General features: G+C 43.8%; 1 protein-coding gene across 8 annotated transcripts in view; it reads left to right on the top strand.

Annotated features, from left to right (window-relative positions):
- The window catches only part of dbnlb (drebrin-like b), a 43847-nt gene extending 25422 nt beyond the window's left edge, over nt 1-18425 (top strand). Inside the window, exons 9-15 of one of the 8 annotated variants that reach the window (XM_056246904.1) lie at nt 526-588; nt 1508-1622; nt 4194-4286; nt 9209-9280; nt 9487-9590; nt 13759-13837; nt 17903-18425. In XM_056246904.1, coding sequence (XP_056102879.1) covers nt 526-588; nt 1508-1622; nt 4194-4286; nt 9209-9280; nt 9487-9590; nt 13759-13837; nt 17903-18039 — 663 coding nt within the window. In that variant the 3' untranslated portion in view covers nt 18040-18425. Of the gene's footprint in view, nt 1-519; nt 589-1507; nt 1623-4193; nt 4287-9208; nt 9281-9486; nt 9591-13758; nt 13838-17902 lie in introns of all 8 variants that reach the window. The other 7 variants (XM_056246903.1, XM_056246905.1, XM_056246906.1 and 4 more) reach the window with 7 other exon arrangements.
- Nucleotides 18426-19035: the final 610 nt, after the last annotated feature.

Below are 19035 nucleotides of genomic sequence, written 5' to 3'. Positions count from 1 at the left end.
TCTACAATTGCATGTCATCCTGCCCAATGTCTATAATTCAATGACCACAACAACAACAACTTCCCTTTTTTCAGCATAGTGTGGTTGTCTAAACCCACCGTTCTTCAGTTAGCATCTTAACACTTCTATGTCCACATTGATAATCTTCAAACCACATTTCCAAAATATATTCGCTGTGACAGAAATATGTGACGTGCAGCATCTGTGGTTTTGTGTTTTGACCATATGCACTGGAGACTCACAGTTCACACAGGTCTGAGCGCCCGATCTGCAAGCTGATTAAATCAGAAATCACGGCTGGTATTATTACCTACCTCGATAGCATACTCTCTGTGTTAGCATCGCAACAGGTTTTGATACAAAGCCCTCATTTACAGGTGAAAAATTAGAATATCGTGCAAAAGTTTGGAAGAAAGCATCTTATTAGACAGCAAAATCAAATATGATACCTCAAAACTAGGCTTTGTAACGGAATCAAGTATGTAAGAGTCAAAGTGTGCTGCTGTCCATCAGGAGGAGGAGGAGGAGGAGAAGAAGCAGGCGCAGCAGAAACCCTTTAAACGTGGAGAGTCGGTGGAAAAAGCCAACGTGAGTGGGAGGAAGTATCAAACATCTCTTCTGGCCCTGGACTGAAGGACTTCTGACTTTCTGCTTTCTTTATACAGGCTGATAGCTTTTCTGGCTTAATCCCAGTTTATAAACCTGTTTGTTCCGGCCACGAATGCTAATTTGTCAGTACATAGTTTGTAAAAACATTTGGGAAAATACGCACTTATGTAGAATGAAGCATTCAATTTATTATTCAATCGAATCGAATCAGCGAAATGTTGCAAACCAGTATGCTTGTTTTGGCAATACAGGTGAAACTCGAAATATTAGAATATCATGCAAAAGTTCATTTATTTCAGTAATTCAACTTAAACTAATATATTATATAGACTCATTACATGCAAAGTGAGATATTTCAAGCCTTTATGTGTTATAATTTTGATGATTATGGCTTACAGCAAAACCTTTTCACAATATTCTAATTTTGAATTTGGGGTTTTCATAAGCTGTAAGCCATAATCATCAAAACTATAACAAATAAAGGCTTGAAATATCTCACTTTGCATGTAATGAGTCTATATTAGTTTCACCTTTTAAGTTGAATTACTGAAATAAATGAACTTTTGCACGATATTCTAATATTTCGAGTTTCACCTGTATTAGCACAAAAGCATGCATGATGCAATGTAGAATCTATTATACCGCCCAAGTGCTATTTTGGACATTATGTAGATCCAGGATGCAATAATGCCAGTCACGCATACTTAAACCATAGCATGGGTGGTTTGTAGATTGGGATTTCGCCCAGTTCTCTCGCTGTTCTCCTGTTTTCCACTTTCAGTATATAACCACTTTGGATCCCTGGCTCTTATCTTCTCCATGTACTGTCATCAGTGTTATCAGTCGTGATACTCGTTAATGATAGTCGTTAATGTTTGTGTGTGTGTATTTGTAACAGGAAGCTGCGTCTCTCGTTTCCCAGCGCTCCGTTAATCCCAGAGAAATGTTCAAACAGAGAGAAATGGGCATCAACACTTCTAACAAAGACAACTCTCAACTCAGTCCAAAACCAGGTACCATTTATCTGTTCACATGCTTAAGCTAACACACGCATACACTATATGAGTAAAAAAATGTTAGTCTACATGCATATATATACACTCACCGGCCACTTTATTAGGTACCCCATGCTAGTAACGGGTTGGACCCCCTTTTGCCTTCAGAACTGCCTCAATTCTTCGTGGCATAGATTCAACAAGGTGCTGGAAGCATTCCTCAGGGAGTTTGGTCCATATTGACATGATGGCATCACACAGTTGCCGCAGATTTGTCGGCTGCACATCCATGATGCGAATCTCCCGTTCCACCACATCCCAAAGATGCTCTATTGGGTTGAGATCTGGTGACTGTGGAGGCCATTTTAGTACAGTGAACTCATTGTCATGTTCAAGAAACCAATTTGAAATGATTAGAGCTTTGTGACATGGTGGAAGTAGCCATCAGAGGATGGGTACATGGTGGCCATAAAGGGATGGACATGGTCAGAAACAATGCTCAGGTAGGCCGTGGCATTTAAACGATGCCCAATTGGCACTAAGGGGCCTAAAGTGTGCCAGGAAAACATCCCCCACACCATTACACCACCACCACCACCAGCCTGCACAGTGGTAACAAGGCATGATGGTTCCATGTTCTCATTCTGTTTACGCCAAATTCTGACTCTAACATCTGAATGTCTCAACAGAAATCGAGACTCATCAGACCAGGCAACATTTTTCCAGTCTTCAACTGTTCAATTTTGGTGAGCTCTTGCAAATTGTAGCCTCTTTTTCCTATTTGTAGTGGAGATGAGTGGTACCCGGTGGGGTCTTCTGCTGTTGTAGCCCATCCGCCTCAAGGTTGTGCGTGTTGTGGCTTCACAAATGCTTTGCTGCATACCTCGGTTGTAACGAGTGGTTATTTCAGTCACTGTTGCCCTTCTATCAGCTCGAACCAGTCTGGCCATTCTCCTCTGACCTCTGGCATCAACAAGGCATTTCCGCCCACAGAACTGCCGCTCACTAGATGTTTTTTCTTTTTCGGACCATTCTCTGTAAACCCTAGAGATGGTAGTGCGTGAAAATCCCAGTAGATTAGCAGTTTCTGAAATACTCAGACCAGCCCTTCTGGCACCAACAATCATGCCACGTTCAAAGTCACTCAAATCAACTTTCTTCCCCATACTGATGCTTGGTTTGAACTGCAGGAGATTGTCTTGACCATGTCTACATGCCTAAATGCACTGAGTTGCCGCCATGTGATTGGCTGCTTAGAAATTAAGTGTTAACGAGCAGTTGGACAGGTGTACCTAATAAAGTGGCCGGTGAGTGTATATATGTATATACATACACTGTATACATCTCACAAGGTATATATATACACACTATATATATATATATATATATATATATATACACTGTATGTATATATTTATTTGCTCCTTTTAACAAGATATATATAGAGAGAGACTAGTAATTTAAATATAAGAGAATATAGAGAATAAAGAAATGTAACATCTAAAAGTATATCAGTGTGTATTTACATATACAGTGTATATATATATTTATAACTGTATCAGTGTATATAGTGCAAATAATATATAGTATTACATTTGTATAAATAACTGTAAATATCTAACTTTAAATATATAATTTATCTGCTTGTATAAATATGATTTATCTGATAAAAAAACGAGAGAACCAATGAGAGAACTTTTTTTGCATAGTAAAATAAAACCTGTAGCTGTAGTTTGCCAAATAATGTTGTCAGATAAACCCAATAACCAAGAACAAAACACAAAAGTTTTGTTGTTATAAAATATATAAAATATTTGCCTAATATTTTGATGGTTTAATTAAACTTGTAGGGTCATTAAACTACTACTGTATAAATAAATTTTGGCTTGAATATAATTAAAAATGTATTTTTATATACTTTTTAAAATGTATATCTACTAATATATAGTTGTACATCTGTTTAAATATAACTGTAAATATATAACTCTAATTATATGACATGTATTTATATTTGTATGATTTATATTATATATATATATATAAGTATATTATTATTATTATATATTTAAAAACTAGTAATGATATGTATAGTAATGAATCTGTATAAATATATAGAATATACAAACTGAGATGATTAGTGGTTATAAATATAAAGCTTTATATCTCTGCAGGATAATAAATCAATACAGTCTTGATTTCAAATGTGCACAGCGCTGTCTTGATAAGATCTCTACAAGCACAATTTACACTATAGGAAGTGTTTTATTTAAATGCCACAGTATTTGCATGTTATATTTAGCTTCCACTTTTGCTATGTGGGTCACGTTTCATGTAGTTTTCTCTGTCAGATAGGAGGTATTTTCCAGTGCATGCAACAGCTAACTCCTGAATGTGGGATGTTCTGTGGTATTTCCCATGCTCCCGTTTTTCTCTGGCCATTTCAACCACGTTCGTCTGTCTGAAACTCGACACTGTCATTAAACACCCTGCAGATCTTCTGTCTAAAACAACGTTTGTGGTCTCTAACACCGTCAGCCATCTGTCAGCTTGGGTTTCTCTCTTTGTCGTTCTCTGTTCTGTGTGTCTCAGGGCGGTTGAACAGCCCTTTTCTGTCCAAGCAGTCATGTGACCCAGAGCCATTTCGCTCTCCTGTGCGTCAGGCCTCACCTTTACAAGCCAGAGGTACATAAACACACACTTATCTCACACTGGGAAAGGTTTGGTGTGTTAACTATCTACATGCTCACACACACACACACACACACACACTCTGCCTCTTTGTGTGGTGCTTTCATGTCTCTCACCTAACATCTAACCACTTTCCTCATGCTTGCTGTATCATTCTACCTTACACCTCAATACAAAGGGGTTTGGATTTGATTTTCAGTGTGTGAGCGTGTCTGAACAGCTTGCTGTGTGTTTGCCTTGTGGACTTAAAGGAACAGTTCACTTCACACAAAAGGTGAATGTTTGAAGAGTATCATGGCCACTCTTTTCATTATAAAGCAAGTGAATGAAGGACAGGCACATTCAAGCTTCAGAGGATTTGATTTCGAGTCTCCTGAAGTCATTCTGATGGTTTTGTGCGCGCATAGATTTAAATGTAAGATGTATTAAGATCAAGAAGGGAAAAGGGCTAGATTTACTAACTCGTTTGACGTTAAAAACTACTGTCAGGATTTACTAAAGACACGCAGTGAAATATTAGGTATGAAAAGGCGTGAACAGGCTTATTGCATATGCAATTGTAGGAGTTTCCCTTTCAGATGCTAAATGTATGAGGAGAGACTTCATGCATCATGCACTGTGATTTAATAAGGTTTGCAGTAGTCAGTCTAATGGTATTTGCACCATTATGCAATGCATGTTTTTAAAAAGCATGTCTTAACCCATTTTGCGCTTGACATGCTGCGATGGTGATAAAGAGAGAGGATATTCTCCACTCGTGTTATCTGAAGAAGATGTTATCTGAACATATAGCTTGCCAAGCCACGTTATTTCTGCTGCGTCTGTGTTAATCACCCGCACCTGATTATCTCCGCCTCTGCTTGTTTGTGGCCCAGTGCAAATGAGCGTGGGTCGTTATTGAAATGAACTGCTGCGTCTGTGTTCTTTAATGTGTGCATCAGGCGATTCGCTCGCAGATCTGTACACTCCCATCGGGGCTTTTTGTGGTCTTTCTAATTTGGCCCTGAGGGGTCGTTTACACTACATCGGTTTCAGCAAAAAATACTTGAGAACTTTTTATGCGCCATTCATTTACACGATAAAGGCGTTTTGGGGGCCTGAAAACGCAAGCTTTTGAGATCAGATTTCATAGTGCAGGTTTTTGAAAACAATACCGTTATCATCTACATGTAAACTACAAAAACATGAATTTGTGAAAACGGTGACGTCATGCGCATTACGGGCCCTATTTTAACGATCTGAAACGCAAGTGTCAAAGCGCAAGTAACTTTGTGGGCGGATCCCGGCGCTGTTGCTATTTTCCCGGCGGGATAAATGCCTCTTGCGCCTGGCGCAAATCTAAAAGGGGTTGGTCTGAAGTAGCTTCATTATTCATAGGTGTGGTTTGGGCGTAACGTGAAATAAACCAATCAGAGCGTCATCTCACATTCCCTTTAAGAGCAGGCGCGCTTGTTCTAAAGCGGATTCCTATTATAACGGCGGATTTGCCAGGCGCGCGCCAGGAGCGGTTCACAGCCGAGGAGAGCAACATTCTCGTCAGGGCCGTAAAACACAGAGAAGTGACGTTGGGGATGGAGAAACCCACCCAAATTAACTTCTGTTAAACAGGCGTATGATAATTTGGGTAAATGTGTAAGCTACATGTATGCTTTTATAATAAATTATCTATCTATCTATCTATCTATCTATCTATCTATCTATCTATCTATCTATCTATCGTAATAATGTATGATTTGCAAAAATGAAAACTGCTGCTTAGATGAGAGAATCAACATGTATGCGCGTTGTGCACACGCTACATTGATTATGGCCAAGCATGCGCCCTTAACATAGCATAATGAACAATGCGCAACGCGCCACTGATTTTAGACTAGGTTTTTTCTGGTCAGTGGCGCAATTGTTTTATAGAACAGCAAAATAGCATGAGGGAAAGTTTGCGCCGGAACACGCCTCCTCTTTGCGCTGAACCGCCCCGGGGAGCGCAAGTGTATTTCTTAGTTAACCGACGTGTGTCTGTGGAGGGAAAAGCCCGCTTTGCGCGGGTGCAAAATAGGAATGATACATGCGTCAGTGTACTAAGTCATTTGCGCCGGGTGCAAGATAGGGCCCTACAAGAATACAGCGATTTAGTCGTTTTCACGGATCCTTGTAAACAAGAAGCGCTTTGACAAAGTTGTCGTTTGTACGTGAAAAACGTTTCCGTTTTTACTGCATCGTTGTCATGTAAACGTACCCTAATGGCACTTTTCCACCACATGGTACGGTACGGCTCGCCTTAAATGGTCCAAGCGTACCGTACCAATACTAAAATGTAGGGCTGGGTAAAAAATATCGATTTCTCGATATTAATCGATTCTTATTTTTACAAACCGATATCGATTCTTAAATCTCAAGAATCAATTAGTCATCCTGTTTTCATTTGATGAATGAATGGAACATTGTAGCGCGCATCCCATCCAATAAATCGCAATAATCTTTGTGCTTTGTTACTATTGATACTAAATAAAGTCTCAAATTTCAAATTACGTCCATTTTCTTACGAAATTCAAAAACATAAATACCGTTTTGGCGCTGTGGCGTGAGATCGCTCTGGCTCAGCTCAGCTCAAGAGAAGCAGCAGAGCGGAGCGCACATGATCTCCTCTTCCGCCTTAATAATACCAGCTACAGCGCGAAATAAACATGAATGAACGTCTGAAAGTGTGTTAAAAGATAGAGTACAACTTATCGAAATCCATATCATGTCACATGGAATCGCTCAATCAGTGTTTCAACCGTGGAAAGACGTCAGTAAAACAACTTGTGAACAATGTCATGTAACGTCACATTTACCTCAGAAAAACCATATGTGACCATAAACTCGTTAGTCAGCTAGAAAAATTCACTCTAAAGAGGAGCATTTTGCTAAATATATGCACCATATTACATATTCATTATCATTTCTAATGTTCTTCAATATTTAATGCATGTTTGAATAAATCTGGCAAGTTTTTATGACCGCCACCATTTAAATGTTCATATTTCATATAACTTTATTATTATAAAAATAAATAAGAGTGTAATTTAAGTGTTTGTGTACAAATCAGTTCATTTTTACCTTCAATATTATAGTAGGCTAATGAAGCCTAGTAGGCTACAACTGACTCCCATAGTTTACAGCATTAGTTAAAAGATTTCTTTTCCTTGAGAAAATGTGCCATGTATTGTACCTGATATCCAAAATAATCAATATTGAATCGAATCGGAATCGAATTGCAAGCTTGTGAATCGAAATTGAATCGAATTGTGAAATTTGTGTCAATACCCAGCCCTACTAAAATGTGCCGTGAACACACTGCAGATCACTGATTGGTCAGACAGAATCGTCACTACCAGCGTCATTGTATTTGCGAGACATCAAACCCGCTAGAATTAAATAGCCAGTAACAGACACCGCTCTCGCACCGGTTTTAAAACTGCTTGCTTGAAGAAAAAAGAAAGAAAAAACTTCCAAAAAAGAAATGGCTGAATCGTGGTCAGTGGACGAAGTGCAGACGTTCCTCTCGTTGGTTGCCGAGGAGCGGATAAACTATAACGGTCAGACTATAATCCCACCCACTTTGAAGAGGTACTAACTGCAGTGGAAAAGCGAACCGAGCTAAAGCGAGCCGAACCGTACTGAGCCGTACCACGCAGTGGAAAAGTGCCGTAAGTCTATTATCTTCCCAGGCTTGAGGGAGCTGTTAATTGCTGTGACTGAGTGAGTTGAACTAAAGAACCAAAATTAATCATTTGGCTGCTTTTGTGAATGGGATCAAACGATTCATTGGAAAGATCACACTCAAAAGAATGGTTAGGTCATGATTCATGAATTAGGCATCGCTACTTTTCCACAAGCGTGCCAAGAAGGACTTGGAATATAGTGCACGAGTCATATGGACCATTGTTATGATGCTTTATGGTGCATGCTGCTAGTTTTGTGTGTGTTATTTTGGAGCTTGAAGCCTCAGTCCTCTTTCACTGGCCAGAATATTCTTCAGAAATTCTCCTTTTGTGTTGCATGGAAGAAATTCATATAGTTTTGGAATGACATGAAGGTGAGTAAATAATGACACACTTTTAATTTCTCTGTGAACTGTCCCTTTAAATTGATTAATGGACTCAAACTAGGGCTGGCTGTTATGATGGTACACTACTGTTAAAGTTTGGGTGATGATCCTTCAGAAATCACTCTAATATGAGGATTTGATGCTCAATAAACATTTATGATTATCAATGTTGAAAACAGTTGTGCTGCTTCATAGTTTTATGAAACTGTATTAAAAAAATCCAGGATTCTTTGATGGATATAGAAAGTAAAAAAGAAAAATGTATTATAAATGTCTTTTACTGTCACTTTCAATCAATTGAATACATCCTTGCTGAATAAAAGTATTGATTTCTTTCCCCCAAAAAATATTTACTGACCCCAAGCTTTTGACCAGTAATTTATAATCTGTGCAACATGTAGAAATTATATATCTTTATTCTGCAGTGCCAGAAAATTATAGTCCACTTGGGTTTGGATATGGCTTGTCAATTCATAATTATCATGTGATTAAACCTTCTTTTCTTTTTTTAATCACAAGTGTGATTTCAAACATCTGTAATTAATAATATGATCTTTTACTTTGCAATTTGCATCTGTCAAGCTCCAAATAAAAAAATAAAACAGTCAAATGAGATGAAGATCTCTTGTAAAATAACTATATTGTGATCTATATGGTTACTTTGATATTAAAAACATCAGTCGTACAGTGACATGTTGGTCATACCGCCCTCAAACTCTGACTCTACCCATCTGTGTGTCAGAACACAGATCCAGTGTGTGCTTGTTACCATGCATGTGTGTGTGATTCTGTGTGTTTCCATGCGTGTGTGTGTGTGTGTTTTGAGTAGAGGCCAGCTTTGAGGAACAACCCAGATCTCAGTATGTGGAACCAGAGGCAGAACCTGAGCCAGAGTATGAAGGTGGGGTACACACACACACACACACACACACACACAATGAGCTCCCATCATCTGTTTGGCTGTTACGCTGTCTCATTTCCATGTCATTTTGTCATCATCAGCCCTTATTTTTGCCACTCACTCGGCTGAATGTCAGCACCACCTTGTGGGGAAGGTGTGCCGTTACAGGAGACGGCAAATAATTACTCTTGTCTTTTATATCTCAGATGTACAAGCGGTCAGTGATAATTATGAAAAGCCTGTAGAACAAAAGCAGCCACAATATGAAGCAGTAGTGGAACCAGATGCCATCTATGAGGAACCACCACAGGTACCAGAACTAACCACTTCTGAATTATAACAGCAGCAGCAAAACGTGTAAAACCTAGAAGATACAAAGCCTTACATGTGAATATTAAGTTATTATATGAGTGTTTAGTGTTATTTTACATTATTATTATTATTATTGTGAATTGAGATAAGAAAAATGCATTGAAGAACCCATGAAGTATTGTTACTGAGACGGATACTTCAATAGAACATATCAGCTGGACATATTAATTATTTATTTATTTGTGTATGTGTAGGCATGTATGTTTGCATTTATTTATGCATTTTATTTTTTATACTTAACTGACTTGTCTGGGTCAGCGGTTTGACTAGTCCGGGTCAGGGGTTTGACTAGTCGGGGTCAGGGGTTTGACTCGTCGGGGTCAGGGGTTTGACTAGTCGGGTCAGGGGTTTGACTAGTCCGGGTCAGGGGTTTGACTCGTCCGGGTCAGGGGTTTGACTAGTCGGGTCAGGGGTTTGACTAGTCGGGTCAGGGGTTTGACTAGTCCGGGTCAGGGGTTTGACTAGTCGGGGCCAGGGGTTTGACTAGTCGGGGCCAGGGGTTTGACTCGTCTGGGTCAGGGGTTTGACTCGTCCGGGTCAGGGGTTTGACTCGTCCGGGTCAGGGGTTTGACTAGTCGGGTCAGGGGTTTGACTAGTCCGGGTCAGGGGTTTGACTAGTCCGGATCAGGGGTTTGACTAGTCGGGTCAGGGGTTTGACTAGTCCGGGTCAGGGGTTTGACTCGTCCGGGTCAGGGGTTTGACTAGTCCGGGTCAGGGGTTTGACTAGTCCGGGTCAGGGGTTTGACTCGTCCGGGTCAGGGGTTTGACTAGTCGGGGCCAGGGGTTTGACTCGTCCGGGTCAGAGGTTTGACTCGTCGGGGTCAGGGGTTTGACTGGTCCGGGTCAGGGGTTTGACTCGTCCGGGTCAGGGGTTTGACTCGTCCGGGTCAGGGGTTTGACTCGTCGGGGTCAGGGGTTTGACTAGTCCGGGTCAGGGGTTTGACTAGTCCTGGTCAGGGGTTTGACTAGTCGGGTCAGGGGTTTGACTAGTCGGGGCCAGGGGTTTGACTCGTCCGGGTCAGGGGTTTGACTCGTCCGGGTCAGGGGTTTGACTCGTCCGGGTCAGGGGTTTGACTCGTCGGGGTCAGGGGTTTGACTAGTCGGGGTCAGGGGTTTGACTAGTCGGGCTCAGGGGTTTGACTCGTCGGGCTCAGGGGTTTGACTAGTCGGGTCAGGGGTTTGACTCGTCCAGGTCAGGGGTTTGACTAGTCGGGGCCAGGGGTTTGACTCGTCCGGGTCAGGGGTTTGACTAGTCCGGGTCAGGGGTTTGACTAGTCGGGGCCAGGGGTTTGACTCGTCCGGGTCAGGGGTTTGACTCGTCCGGGTCAGGGGTTTGACTCGTCCGGGTCAGGGGTTTGACTAGTCGGGGCCAGGGGTTTGACTAGTCCGGGTCAGGGGTTTGACTAGTCCGGGTCAGGGGTTTGACTAGTCCGGGTCAGGGGTTTGACTCGTCCGGGTCAGGGGTTTGACTAGTCGGGGTCAGGGGTTTGACTAGTCGGGGTCAGGGGTTTGACTCGTCTGGGTCAGGGGTTTGACTAGTCGGGTCAGGGGTTTGACTCGTCCGGGTCAGGGGTTTGACTAGTCGGGGCCAGGGGTTTGACTCGTCCGGGTCAGGGGTTTGACTCGTCCGGGTCAGGGGTTTGACTAGTCCGGGTCAGGGGTTTGACTCGTCGGGGCCAGGGGTTTGACTCGTCCGGGTCAGGGGTTTGACTCGTCGGGGTCAGGGGTTTGACTAGTCCGGGTCAGGGGTTTGACTAGTCGGGGTCAGGGGTTTGACTAGTCGGGGTCAGGGGTTTGACTCGTCTGGGTCAGGGGTTTGACTAGTCGGGTCAGGGGTTTGACTCGTCCGGGTCAGGGGTTTGACTCGTCCGGGTCAGGGGTTTGACTAGTCCGGGTCAGGGGTTTGACTCGTCGGGGCCAGGGGTTTGACTCGTCCGGGTCAGGGGTTTGACTCGTCGGGGTCAGGGGTTTGACTAGTCCGGGTCAGGGGTTTGACTAGTCGGGGTCAGGGGTTTGACTAGTCGGGGTCAGGGGTTTGACTCGTCTGGGTCAGGGGTTTGACTAGTCGGGTCAGGGGTTTGACTCGTCCGGGTCAGGGGTTTGACTAGTCGGGGCCAGGGGTTTGACTCGTCCGGGTCAGGGGTTTGACTGGTCCGGGTCAGGGGTTTGACTGGTCGGGGCCAGGGGTTTGACTCGTCCGGGTCAGGGGTTTGACTCGTCCGGGTCAGGGGTTTGACTAGTCGGGGTCAGGGGTTTGACTAGTCGGGGTCAGGGGTTTGACTAGTCCGGGTCAGGGGTTTGACTAGTCGGGGTCAGGGGTTTGACTAGTCGGGGTCAGGGGTTTGACTCGTCTGGGTCAGGGGTTTGACTAGTCGGGTCAGGGGTTTGACTCGTCCGGGTCAGGGGTTTGACTAGTCGGGGCCAGGGGTTTGACTCGTCCGGGTCAGGGGTTTGACTCGTCCGGGTCAGGGGTTTGACTCGTCCGGGTCAGGGGTTTGACTCGTCGGGGCCAGGGGTTTGACTCGTCCGGGTCAGGGGTTTGACTCGTCGGGGTCAGGGGTTTGACTAGTCGGGGTCAGGGGTTTGACTAGTCGGGGTCAGGGGTTTGACTAGTCGGGCTCAGGGGTTTGACTCGTCGGGGTCAGGGGTTTGACTAGTCGGGCTCAGGGGTTTGACTAGTCGGGGTCAGGGGTTTGACTCGTCCGGGTCAGGGGTTTGACTAGTCGGGGTCAGGGGTTTGACTAGTCGGGGTCAGGGGTTTGACTCGTCTGGGTCAGGGGTTTGACTAGTCGGGTCAGGGGTTTGACTCGTCCGGGTCAGGGGTTTGACTAGTCGGGGCCAGGGGTTTGACTCGTCCGGGTCAGGGGTTTGACTCGTCTGGGTCAGGGGTTTGACTAGTCCGGGTCAGGGGTTTGACTCGTCCGGGTCAGGGGTTTGACTAGTCGGGGCCAGGGGTTTGACTCGTCCGGGTCAGGGGTTTGACTCGTCCGGGTCAGGGGTTTGACTCGTCCGGGTCAGGGGTTTGACTAGTCGGGGCCAGGGGTTTGACTAGTCCGGGTCAGGGGTTTGACTAGTCCGGGTCAGGGGTTTGACTAGTCCGGGTCAGGGGTTTGACTCGTCCGGGTCAGGGGTTTGACTAGTCAGGGCCAGGGGTTTGACTAGTCCGGGTCAGGGGTTTGACTAGTCCGGGTCAGGGGTTTGACTAGTCCGGGTCAGGGGTTTGACTCGTCCGGGTCAGGGGTTTGACTAGTCGGGGCCAGGGGTTTGACTAGTCCGGGTCAGGGGTTTGACTAGTCCGGGTCAGGGGTTTGACTAGTCCGGGTCAGGGGTTTGACTAGTCGGGCTCAGGGGTTTGACTAGTCGGGCTCAGGGGTTTGACTAGTCGGGGTCAGGGGTTTGACTAGTCGGGTCAGGGGTTTGACTCGTCCGGGTCAGGGGTTTGACTAGTCCGGGTCAGGGGTTTGACTCGTCCGGGTCAGGGGTTTGACTAGTCGGGGCCAGGGGTTTGACTAGTCCGGGTCAGGGGTTTGACTAGTCGGGGTCAGGGGTTTGACTAGTCGGGGTCAGGGGTTTGACTCGTCCGGGTCAGGGGTTTGACTAGTCGGGGTCAGGGGTTTGACTCGTCCGGGTCAGGGGTTTGACTAGTCGGGGTCAGGGGTTTGACTAGTCGGGGCCAGGGGTTTGACTCGTCCGGGTCAGGGGTTTGACTCGTCCGGGTCAGGGGTTTGACTCGTCCGGGTCAGGGGTTTGACTAGTCGGGTCAGGGGTTTGACTCGTCCGGGTCAGGGGTTTGACTAGTCCGGGTCAGGGGTTTGACTAGTCCGGGTCAGGGGTTTGACTAGTCCGGGTCAGGGGTTTGACTCGTCCGGGTCAGGGGTTTGACTAGTCGGGGCCAGGGGTTTGACTCGTCCGGGTCAGGGGTTTGACTCGTCGGGGTCAGGGGTTTGACTAGTCGGGGTCAGGGGTTTGACTCGTCCGGGTCAGGGGTTTGGCACGTGATGAGGCTGAGTAATTAATGACAGAATGTAAATTTTTGGCTGAACTATCGCTCTAAGTGTATGTGATTTGAATGTGTGTGTGCTGTGTTATTTGTGAATCTTTCACAGGTGGAGGAACCGAACACAACGTACGAGACGGCAGAAGATCGCGGGGTCTGCGCCAGGGCTCTGTACGACTACCAAGCCGGTGAATATTGCTTTAATATGATAAACAAGCTGCATTTACATGGACCCTTATAACCAGATTGTAATCATAGTCGGAATTAAAAGTCACATGTAACCACGGAGTGAATTGGCCAAATCCTAATTCTCCTTCCACTCTGTGTTTGTGATTGAAGTGGAGCGGGACAGCATATTTTCAATCCTTGTTTCAGACTCTCCTCCACAGACGCCTTGTTTTGGGCAGGAAGGGGTGTTTTTACTGCTTGATAATTATAAGCAGCACAACACCACGGTTCCTAAACTAGGACCTGAAATAAATAAATATTAAAGCCCCCCTGTATCAATAATTGTATCCCTTAAAACTCCTCTTTGATCACCAAAATGACATATTTAAACGACTTTTCGTCATGCCTTGCCTCATTTAGTATATAGCCGCGTTTCCACCGCAGGAACTTTACCCAGGAACTAGGAACTTTGGCCTGGTACTCGGTGTGTTTACACCGCAGGAACCAGGGTCTAAATGAAGTTCCGGGTAGATATTTCCCCCTCCGAAAGTCCCTGCTCGCGAGGTAGTACTTTTTCAAAGTTCAGGAACTTTCGCGGGTGGGGCTTGTGCGCTGAACATGCTGATTGGTTGTGTTCACGCCGCATTATTGGATAACTCCGCGCAGCATTTTATTTTAACCGGAATTTTTAGAATCTATTGCAGTTCGTGGCTTCATGCAGTAATGAAGTTCCATGCAGTAAGAGTTGTCTGTCTGCAAATATGGAATTTAATAAAAATAAAAAAGGCAGCTGGACCGACGACGAGATTCAGGCTTTATTAAGCGTATTTGCGTAAGAGAAATTTTCTGCGCGTTCGTCCCAGCCTTCCCACGGTCAATGTCCGCAATAGCTGATAACATACGCTGTCTAATTTTAGATCTAACGTTAGCATTACGAGCTTTCTGAACACGCTTTAGTATCAGTGCTCGTCTCTTTTCTGCCGTTTTGTTAATTACCTGGTTAGTAAACCAATACATCTCAAACAACTGCAGCACAGTGTGAATCTCTTCCATATTTATTATAAATGTGGCGCTCAAAACTGATTACTGTCTTTTACAGTCTACTGTCCGTCACAAGCAAGCAATGAGCAGTCGCGCGCAGTTTACCCGGTACTTTAGACCGCGATGTAAACGCAGAAAGCTACCGGTCTGGGGCAAAAAAAGTTCCTGGGAAAAAAGTTCCTGGGACAAATTGTTCCGGGCAATTGCGGTGGAAACGCGGCTTATGTGGTTCTATGAATATGCAAATAAGCCCCGCCTCCACTAACTCACTCAGCTCAGAGATCCACTCGTTGACGATCACGCGTTGATCTGATTGGTTACAAGGTAGTTTGTGACGTCAGAAACACATAACGTTTTTTTCCGGGTTTTTAGTCGATTTCTAGTCGAAATTTCAGGACTTCAGTCGACCAAGATTTTGTTTGGTTGATTACAGCCCTACAAAACTGAAGTGCTTTAAATCAGTGGTTCCCAATAGAGGTCTTCACGGGTCCAAAAATTCATGCCCGAACCGGAAGAGAACCGTAATGTGCTACACCGAACCGACCCGGACCCGTCTATTATTTCAAAAGTTGGACCCGGACCCGTGCAGATCCGAGAAATGCCATAAATGTACTACCCGGACCCGACCTGGACCCGTCTATTATTTGAAAACTGGACCCGAACCCGGCAGGAAGACACAAACCTGACTGGACCCGATTGTCACATATTATTTCACACAAGTTGCGAAAAATAAAACTTTTTGTCTTACCTAATTTTAGTAGCCGTCGTCTCACTTCCTTGTAACGTTAACGTTACCTGACTGACTGTGATGCATTAATCCACCGACAAGAAAGTTCTATCCATGTTATTTCTCTCGTAATTCCAAGCTTAATCCACTCATTATTTCAGCTTTAAAGGGGTCATATAATGCCATTTTTGTACAAGCTAATATGATTCTTTAGGGTCTAAATTAAAAGTTTCTAATATACTTTAATTAAAAATTCTCATTAGAATTGTAAGAAAACACTTATTTTACCTGGTCAAAAACAGCTCTGTTTTCAGCACGCCGTTTCAGTGCATATGACTTTAAATGATCATGAGCTTTGCTCACTCCGCCCCTCTGTTCTGTGCGTACACGTTTGTAACACAATACCATAACGTGTTGTTCATTATAAACGTGGGATTATGAATTATATGGAGAACGTCGTACATAGAAAACATGCAGTAATGTACCCTGAGTGTAAACCTTAGACTCATTCATCGTGAAGCGATTTGCAAAGATATAAATATTAATATAAAGTTTAATAAAACGTTACACTCACTTCAGTTGTTCTAGAGGTTCAGCAGGAACACGAATATCTGGTACCGATTCTTTATTCAGGAGCAGCTGCTTAGCAAAACCAGCTTTACACTGATCCTCGTTTATAAAGCAGTCTGGTGAGAAATGATTCGCGCAAACATGAAAGCATTGACGTTGGTCGTGGGGAATATTCCCTTCGAAAACAAACTCAACCACTGCGTCTTCAGCGGTTCGGATTTAGGAACATTAAAATGACTGCTGTGTTCGTTATTACACCCAAGAACAGAACACCACAATCGCTTAGAGCCATTCTGCTCATAGACAGTGCTCCAGCATATCAACAATGACCGCGCCGATCCGCACAGACTATGATTGACAGGACGAGCGAGGGCGGGTCTGTGTTGAAACGCGCCTATCAATCAACAATCGCGGGAGTGGCGTCCGACCGTGTGACGTCACACGGTCGAACGGCTCGATTTGAGGCAGGGGAAAACATATAAGGAGATTAAAACAAAACCACTGGATGGATTTTTATCATTATATGATGGTTGTGTACAGGCACTGCCAACACACATTTCAGTACAATCAACTTGAAAAAGTGCATGTACCATATGACCCCTTTAAAAGTCCACTTGATGTCACGGTGATGGATGACAAATGCAACTTTGCACATGTACATTCTGACTCGAGTTAACTCGCATAATAACTTTAACTGTTTGGCCTTTTGAACTATAATAACGATTGCTCGTTCAGTGCCATGGCCGCTGACGTTATTTATTTGCTATCATATCTGTGCTCTCTGCTCTGCATTGAGTCTGAATCTGACCACCAAAACTTTAAGATTAAACAAGACGGTTCATTTATATTATTATAAAAATGGGAGAAAATGTAAAGTGCGGTTTGGCGGAAGCTCTGGTTGCCATAGAAACATGACACACGCTTGAGACTGCGCGCTCTGCTTCTAACGGAAGAGAGAGTGAGATCGCTTTCTTTTTTTTTTTTTTGGCTCACACTTTTCTTTACCTAATTTGACAAGTTTGCAAAAAAACACAAGCAGTGCTGCTGACTCATTCTGACTCTGATCGAGTCCGATGACTCCGATCGCACGGGTATTACACACAATGTTAAACAGACCCGGGACCCGAAGTAATAGATTCGGACCCGACCCGGCTGATCATTTAAAATATAGACCCGGGTCGACGGGTCTCGGGTGCACTGTGAAGACCTCTAGTTCCCAACCTTTTTTTGTCTGAGACCCTCTTTTTGCCAAGAAAATATTTTAGCCCCCCCCCCCCCCTTCACGTTTAATGATATCATCGCTCTTGTAAGCTTGCAGCAAGGATGACAAAATATGTTGTTTTCAAATAAACGGTATGTTTACTATAACCAGATATGTTTATGCACAAATAATAGCCTATAATATTGAAAATACAATAACAAAAACATCAGTAGGCCCTTTGTAATTTAAAAACGTAAGCCTAGGATAAGCCTATATATTGGCCCTATTTGAAATGCAAAAACAAAAATATTCACACTGGTGTGTAGGTAAAAAAAAAAAAGTTAAGGGCTTTAAAAAAAAAAAAGTTAAGGACTGTTAAGGAGTTTTTTTTTGCTCAACTTTTCAAAATATGACGCGACCCCCCACAGAGCTCGCTGAGGCCCCCTTGTGGGCCGTGACCCCCCTGTTGGGAACCGATGCTATAAATGACTAAAATTAAATCTAATCTGTAATCTGATCTTAATGTGTGTGTGTGTGTGTTCTCAGCTGATGACACCGAGATCTCGTTTGACCCGGATGACATCATCACCGGCATCGAGATGATCGACGAAGGCTGGTGGCGAGGATACAGTCCGGATGGACATTTCGGGATGTTCCCAGCAAACTACGTCGAAATGATCTAGCGCCGCTCAATGTATCCCCCTCATCGGAGTCGCACCGCAGTGCAGATCAGCGGCCCTCGATGAGCCAAACGGGTCCCGTATATCTGATTCGAAAGACTAAAACTAAAATCATGGACCAAAAGGGTGACGATCACGTGACCAGGGAGGGGGGTATTTAAACTGAGATTGATATTTCATACTGTATTGGTAGAAGTGTCTTGTTCATTTTATTTCAATTCAAGCCGTTATAATTTTATAAAAACAATACTCTGATTTCACGTATGCCCGAAAAAGCGACCACTTTAAAATGGCTGTTCGTGCCGGATTCCTGCAAATCAGATTAGTGCTTGTGGTGACATTCCTGTGACTTGCAAATATCTTTTTAGATTGAACCTTTTCTCCGTGTTTTTGAAGACATTCCTTTTGAGCATTTCAATGCTAGTGAGTATATCGTTCCAGAGATGTTTGTGGTAGTCAAAACATATCGGCCCCGTTTTGCCTTGGTTTCTGCCTTCTCTTCTCCACAAGCCCGAGCGCGACTGCCTTGCTTTCTTGAGGATCACAGCACAGATGTTGCAGGGAAGTTGAAATCAGTACAGGTGAAACTCGAAAAATGAGAATATCGTGCAAAAGTTCAGTAATTCAACTTAAAAGGTGACACTAATATATTATATAGACTCATTACATGCAAAGTGAGATATTTCAAGCCTTTATTTGCTATAATGTTGATGATTATGGCTTACAGATATGAAAACCTTTTCACAATATTCTAATTTTGAATTTGGGGTTTTCATAAGCTGTAAGCCATAATCATCACAATTATAACAAATAAAGGCTTGAAATATCTCACTTTGCATGTAATGAGTCTATATAATATATTAGTTTCACCTTTTAAGTTGAATTACTGAACTTTTGCACGATATTGTAATTTTTCGAGTTTCACCTGTAGATGAGATGAGTTTATTTGCTGTGTTCTATACGGCACATGTTTAAAATCGTGGATGCAGCTTGAATATT

Source organism: Rhinichthys klamathensis, unplaced genomic scaffold (assembly GCF_029890125.1).
Source record: "Rhinichthys klamathensis goyatoka isolate OS25496 unplaced genomic scaffold, OSU_Roscu_1.1 h1tg000040l_1, whole genome shotgun sequence".
Taxonomy (NCBI): Eukaryota; Metazoa; Chordata; class Actinopteri; order Cypriniformes; family Leuciscidae; genus Rhinichthys; species Rhinichthys klamathensis.
This window is presented reverse-complemented; position numbering and strand designations above follow the sequence as displayed.